This window comes from Amphiura filiformis, chromosome 4, assembly GCF_039555335.1.
Source record: "Amphiura filiformis chromosome 4, Afil_fr2py, whole genome shotgun sequence".
Classification (NCBI taxonomy): domain Eukaryota; kingdom Metazoa; phylum Echinodermata; class Ophiuroidea; order Amphilepidida; family Amphiuridae; genus Amphiura; species Amphiura filiformis.
Genome location: NC_092631.1, coordinates 9,714,786 through 9,721,632, shown reverse-complemented (window position 1 = coordinate 9,721,632; position 6,847 = coordinate 9,714,786). Strand labels below are relative to the sequence as shown.

Genomic DNA, 6,847 nt, shown 5'->3' with positions numbered 1-6,847 from the left:
TTCTCAACCACCTGTGACATTTGCTACCGGTACACTATATCGTACCCTGCGCGTATTCGGCCTTTATGGGGTCGATGTTGAAGTGTTGGATATCTGCAGCACGTCTCTTTTAGCAAGCATCGAGCTGTAAATAGCTCAAGTAAACAGTGGGAGTGGTGATAATACACTGAAATTTGTGGCATGTTTCTGATAAATTTGGGCCTGCTACGATGTTTCTGATAGGACTAACTGGTGGGATAGCATCAGGCAAGAGTACAGTAGCAAACTATTTCCGCGATCTTGGAGTTACAATCATTGATGCAGATAAAATCGCCAGGAAAGGTGAGCATTGCCATTGGGAATGATTGGTTTTGCCATAGAAGTATTTAAAGGGGCTAGGCTGTGCAATAACAAAAAAATTGTTATGTTGCAGTTGCCCTCAACCGACCGACCCTAAATCCTGAAAAATCAGTGTCGCATTTTTTTAATGATGATTTTTACAGATTTGTTCAAAAAATCAATGTTTTTCACTTTAAATTAATTGAAAGACTAGTATTAAATTGATTATCTTACATGTCTAACAAGTATCCAGAAGTAATTGAAGTAGCATTATTTTAAGATTTTTAAAAACTGAAGGGTTTAAAAAAAAGAAAAGAAATCTGACCAACCGACCCAACTTTCCCACTTGAGGGCAACACAAAACAATATGTGACATGATCAAGGGGAATGAGTCACATGTCGACCCTGGTTGAAAATGAGTTTTACACATATGGTTCTAATTAAAGAGGACATTTAGAGCTTTCAGAAACTGAAAACCCCATGTTCATGATATACAACCATTCTTTGCAAAGTAACATCAATTTATCAATTGCTAAAAACAATAAAAAACAAAATAATTTTAAGCACTTTCTTTGTCAATATCTTAAAATCAATATTAGCGACATCCAACTCATTTCCCTTGATCGTGTCACCTATTTTTTGGGCCTAATTATGAGCCCCCGGGGGGTACAATTTCCGAACGGCCTGCCAAAAATTGCTTGCCCTCCCCTCTCGGCCTGCTAAAAATCGCTTGCCGACCCCCGGCCTCTACCCCGGGGCCTCTCGGCCCGTCAAAAAATCTTTGTCCCCCCTATGTATTTATTGGGATCCCAATTTGCAAACCTTAAATGGTCTACATCAGTTGTAGTAACTACAAATTTTGAAAGTTTGAGGACTTGTTTGAAAAGTTGTAACAGGTGCCATAAGGGGTCTTCAGTGTTAATTGTTTTCATTATAAATGTCGCAAAATATTAATATTGACAATAATTAACAACCTGTTTGACCTCTCCATATGTGACACGATCAAGGGGAATGAGTCACATGTCAGCAATTTTCAATTAGAAGTTTTTTACATCATTTTCTGGCAGTTTATGAATGCTGCATTTTGATGCAAACCCCATCAAAATCGGACATCTGGTTACCAAGTTATGAGCAATTTATCAATGGCTGAAAACAATATACATGTAAAACCAAAGAATTTGAACACTGTTTTTGCCAATATCTCAAAAACATTATTAGCAACATCCGACTCATTCATCTTGATCATGTCACATATATATTCATATTGCTCACCCCCTCAAGGGTAGGAAAAAATTTGCTTGCCCCCCCCTTTCAGCTTGCCAAAAATTTCTTTCCCCCCAATTTTACCTTCACCAGGGCTCATAATTATTGCACAGCCCTATAAAGGCAAATTATTTACTGCTCATGACGGATCTGGTGGAATCTATTGCCCCCCCACAGATAAAGAATCAAATCAAACGTACATGTATCCTTCTTTCAGATGTGGACAGAAAATAGGAAACTGGAAATTAACTTTGAAGTGTCATTATAGCCTAAATTATGAGAATTGAGTCCCTTATAGTCAATTATACCGGTAAAAAAATTAATGTTGTTAGTTTTTTTGGTTTTTTTTACCCATGTAGTTGTTGAACCTCACAGACCAGCGTGGAAGCTCATAGTACGTCACTTTGGAGAAGAAATTCTTTTAGAAGATGGCAGTATTAACAGAGCCAAGCTTGGCACTATCATCTTTGCTGATCACAGCAAAAGAAGAGTACTCAATTCCTGTACACATCCTTACATCCAGAGAGAGATGTTCTCGGAAATCGTCAAATGTTTTATTAGAGGTAGGTGCCATCATTAGGGCCTAGCCATCATCAATCAATATGAAATGATAAATTTGCTGGAAAATGCCTCCTACCCCAATTAATTTTACATTGTATTTAATTTGTTACAAATTGAGGCTAATATTTGCCATCTTTATCAACCTAATTACATGTTGTTTGTACCCCTTTCTAGAATTAGTGCCTTTGAGGACTACTTTTATGTGCATAATTTGTTTTTAAAGTGTCCCACTTTTAGTGTCTTGTTTTTGCATGAAATTTGGTCAAAACTCGATCAAAGCAAAGACAATGAGACAATCTTGGCAGCCAGCCATTGATGATGAATCTGGACATCAAATTTCAATTTATTCATCAGTAAAAGGGCCTGCCCAAGAGGGGGGGTCACTAGTCCACTACCACCCACTTTTGTCAGTCAGTTGTGGGTAATTGCAAGTATTTGAGGTGAATATTATGGGTGTACCAATTATGGTGAGCGAAGCAAGCCAACATATTTTGAGCAGTCAAGGATGATTTTCCCCAACCTGTGTCCAATTTCCTATCTTGGATTGCAGTGCATCATTTTCAATGGAAAATGTTTTACTTTAATATACAATGGGTAAATTACCCCCTTCAAATGACATCAGCTGTGATCGATGTAGGTTGCATAATATAAGGGCCGTAGCAACGTTGGAAAATGTGGGGCGGCCATCACAAATGTGGGGCGGCCAAAATACAAATATATGCCCATATTGAAATAAAGATTATAAAGAAAAACATAACAAATTTCTCAAAAAGTGGGGCGGCCATGGCATCCCCGGCCGCCCCGTTTGCTACGGCCCTGCATAATATTATTAATTGTGTAACTTATCATTACTACAGGTGAACATTATGCAATTCTTGACATTCCATTGTTATATGAAGGTAGCAAGCTGCTCAGTTTTATCAACCAAGTCATTGTTGTTTATTGGTAAGTTTTAAGTTCACATTAAAGGAACTATTTTATGATCCTAGCATCCTCTTTTTATGACATTTTTTAGCAGATTTCCAAAAAAGCTCATTTCCAAAATTTCAGTTGATTCTGATTTTGCGAATTATACATGATTATGTGTATTACACTGCTCATCTACCACTGTGTGTAATTTTGTTCTACTATACCAGAATGTAATTCAAATTTTACGATAATTTTGCTAAACGAATTAATGTGTGCCAACTTTTTTTTTTCCAGGATCTCAAATTTATGTATCATTTTCTTTTTCTTTAATTTTTACAGTGATAAAGAAAATCAGCTGTTTCGACTGATGGCAAGAAACTACCTCACTAAAGAAGAAGCACAACAAAGAATTGATGCTCAGATGTCGTTGGACAAGAAATGTGACCTTGCAGATCATGTCATCGATAATAACCAAACCAAAGACAGAACCAAAGAAGCAGTGCTTAATCTCCATGCTAAATTCCAACAGTCTTGGATACATTGGAAACTAAGACTTGTACTTATTGGGTTAGTTTTATGCCTATGTATTGGATTTTATCATCTGGCATGTTACATGGGCGGGTGACTGACTAATATCTAGGGTGAAAGGACAATAGATAGTTTAATTGTTTGGCTTCCACAACTTTGCCTTTTTAAGTGTGTGCCAGCAATGTTCTTGTGATATCCTGAAACTCTTTAAGCATTTTCCTCTTTTTTCACAAATGGTCAGTTTCAGGTCTGAATATCAACACGTCTGTTAATAGCCTCAGATTGAGCATGTTATGCAAGGAAGCCGATGGCATGAAAGTGTATAGTATACTATCCAAATCTAAATAATGCATGCTTCCACCAGGGGGTTCATTTGGGATATTATTTAGTACACAAAAATGTCGAAGAAGGGTTGAATTTTGACCTGCTGGCGTTAAGGACATCTTTTAGGAAAAGCAGGCGTGGAATTTCGGCGGGAGTCCGAGAGTCGACTCTCGCAGAGACTCCCGTAAAAGTCCTATTGCGAGAGTCCATGTGGACTCTCGCTGGAAATGGATCTGGAAATGATCGGCTCAGCGAACTTACGTTTAAGTTCAACACGCCTTAAAACTCAAAGCCTGCAAAATATAAAGGAAAAGTCGCCAAAGATGCAATGACAAATATGGAAGTGAGAGTATGATGACACATATATATTAAAAACTTAACTTTGTTAGTTTATTTGTTAGTTTGTACTCTCTTGCGAGAATCCACTTGGACTCCTGTGGCACTTTACGAAATTCCACCCCTGGAAAAGGGTACTTTTAAGGGCAATATTCTAAGTTTTAGGGAAGTAATTTAAACCGGTCTTTGACGTTAAGGGTCACTTATATTCGCAGAGATGGTTCAGGAGATGGTAGGCCTTCTCAGATACATGTATTTATAAACCAAAACAAAGAAAATGGGTATGTACAGTTCCAATGTATTCTCTTTATTAGTCCAACTAATATTTGTGACTAATTTTGCACACTGGTAACAAAAGTTATGTATATTATAGGGGCAAGGAATCTAATTACTTCACTGAAATTTCAGTGATTCAAGACAAGTGGTTCATTATATATGCTATAATAGGAAATGAGGTACATTCTAGCGGTACCTCTTTTCTTATCATAAATAACATACCATGTGTCTTGAGTCACTGAAATTCCAGTGTATATAGTAACAAGATTACTTGCCCCTATAATATACCCCGGGTAATATACATAACTTTTGTTACCAGTGTGTTATTATTTTTGAGAAAAATGCGAAAATAGTTAAAATTTATCAAGGAGTGCGCCATTTAGGGGTCCGTTTTAGTGTCTTACGCCATTTATGGGTTAAAATGTCCAATCAATAAGGGGTGAAATTTGCTACCCCTGAATACGCCATTTGGGGTCCAACTTTGAGATGCTGTGACAAGCATGGATACCACTTTAGTATGCAAGTGAACCCCCTGGGCTTTCCAACGATATTATATTCGGAGATTACCAACTCACAATGCTATGGTAAATCTGCTATCTTGGTTTGATAGCTCATGGAAGCCACAATGTACCTCCTGTATTTATCTGCAAGAGCCCAAAATCAAACAATAAATTAATTCGACAGTTATTTGCACATGCAGCGCTTAGCACACGTTTTTGACACACACAGAATGCAAACAACCACACAATTTGAATTGAAGTTTGGCGGGCGCATAGCGAAGTAATCTGGAAGTACATTTACTGGCATCCATGAACGACAAATAAACATGGTGGAGTTGGTACTCTTTGATTCTACCTCATTGATGCATTCAGATTCCCCACTTACTGTGAACATTTTGTGTAATACATTATCTGTGGACATTGTCTATTTTTTTTATAAACCAAACAGTATGAACTGGAGACTGATATTTTTATAATGGATAGGGGAAATGATGTTAAAAATAAGATGTATTTATTTTGGGTTATTTGCACTGTATGGTCAGTAGTATCATATGTGCACATTTTACTGCAGTATCGAATCGACATGTTAAGTTAATCGCTCAGATTGTACACATATCCGTACAAGGGTGGTTTGTCAGAACGTTTGCAGTGCAAGTACACTCACTAGGCATTGCCCTCACTACCAAACTTGAGGTGAACCGAAGTATAGTATTATATGGAATATGAATGATTTACATGTACCTCAAGACTCAGCCATTACATAAAGTTGATTCAATGTTTGAAACATGTAATATAATGGCAATCAAAACATTATGCCTTATATGTTAGAAAAATAATTACCAAGCACGAATCACATGGTTTTATTTAAAACAAACTCATATTGACCATAAAAACGAATAAAAACAGTCGGCTCTCAACACGCGATATTCAAAATTCAAAAGTGCAATGACGTAATAGTTATTTGTGCTCATTTGTCGTCAGCCTTCATTGTATTACTGGGACGTCATTGCACTCGACAATTTTGGCGCCCGGGAATTTTGAATATCGTGTGTTGAGAGACAGATGTTTTTATTCGTTTTTATGGTCACTATGAGTTTGTTTTAAATGAAACCACATGATTTGTGCTTGATCATTATTTTTCTAACATATAAGGCATAATGTTGTGATTGCCGGAGTCATCCTTTAAGTTTCCTCAAGACAGTAGCATCCGTGTGTGATACATGTGCGATTAAAAGCAGTGCATATTTTGTAGAGTGCAAGGAACTGCGCCTTGCATATACACCGCCTTTGATTGTGTGTGTATCACACATAGACTCTTACAGTCTCCAGGAAGATATATGGACTACAGTATATAATAATTTTTGAATGTTTAGTGTTATATTGTGATGTAAAAAGCAAATTGAGTCCGATGTCATATTGATTTTGAAATACAGCCAACACTTAAAATCTCAATCAAATGACCCCGTTAACATTAACGGTCATATCTACAACTACTAGTATTATCATCAATTTGGCTGCAATTAAGCAAAATGAAGAAAATATAACTTAATCTGCAATGCTAAAAAGTTGAAATTTAAAATAGCAACACCCACCTCAGTTTGCTTGATTACACATTCCTGTATATAAATATGCAAAATAATATTTTGATAAAATCACTGACAAATGGTGCTATAACACCATGAGAAATGAAGTGGAAATATATTTCAATATACAATTTTCAATGCTGCATTTGTGATTTTGTGTTATTATGAAGTGGTGTGTAAAATTGATTGATGCTCCTACTGATGTCTAGCTAGTTATTCTCAATATCCTCCTGTTTATTACTCATCTCC

The 6,847-nt window shown here is 36.7% G+C and overlaps 1 protein-coding gene across 1 annotated transcript; it reads left to right on the top strand.

The window, feature by feature from the left end:
- Window positions 1–28: 28 nt before the first annotated feature.
- On the top strand, window positions 29–6,736 carry LOC140150535 (dephospho-CoA kinase domain-containing protein-like). The gene is made up of 4 exons (XM_072172564.1): window positions 29–321; window positions 1,941–2,144; window positions 3,000–3,087; window positions 3,391–6,736. The coding sequence occupies exons 1-4, from the start codon at window positions 210–212 to the stop codon at window positions 3,674–3,676; spliced, it is 690 nt and encodes a 229-aa protein (XP_072028665.1). The 5' UTR covers window positions 29–209; the 3' UTR covers window positions 3,677–6,736.
- Window positions 6,737–6,847: the final 111 nt, after the last annotated feature.

Bases quoted from the DNA above. Each gene is read 5' to 3' on its own strand.
- LOC140150535 (XM_072172564.1), top strand. From the start codon at position 210: ATGTTTCTGATAGGACTAACTGGTGGGATAGCATCAGGCAAGAGTACA. The intron at 322-1,940 runs GTGAGCATTGCC...TTACCCATGTAG, and splicing joins AGATAAAATCGCCAGGAAAG to TTGTTGAACCTCACAGACCA. The intron at 2,145-2,999 runs GTAGGTGCCATC...TCATTACTACAG, and splicing joins CGTCAAATGTTTTATTAGAG to GTGAACATTATGCAATTCTT.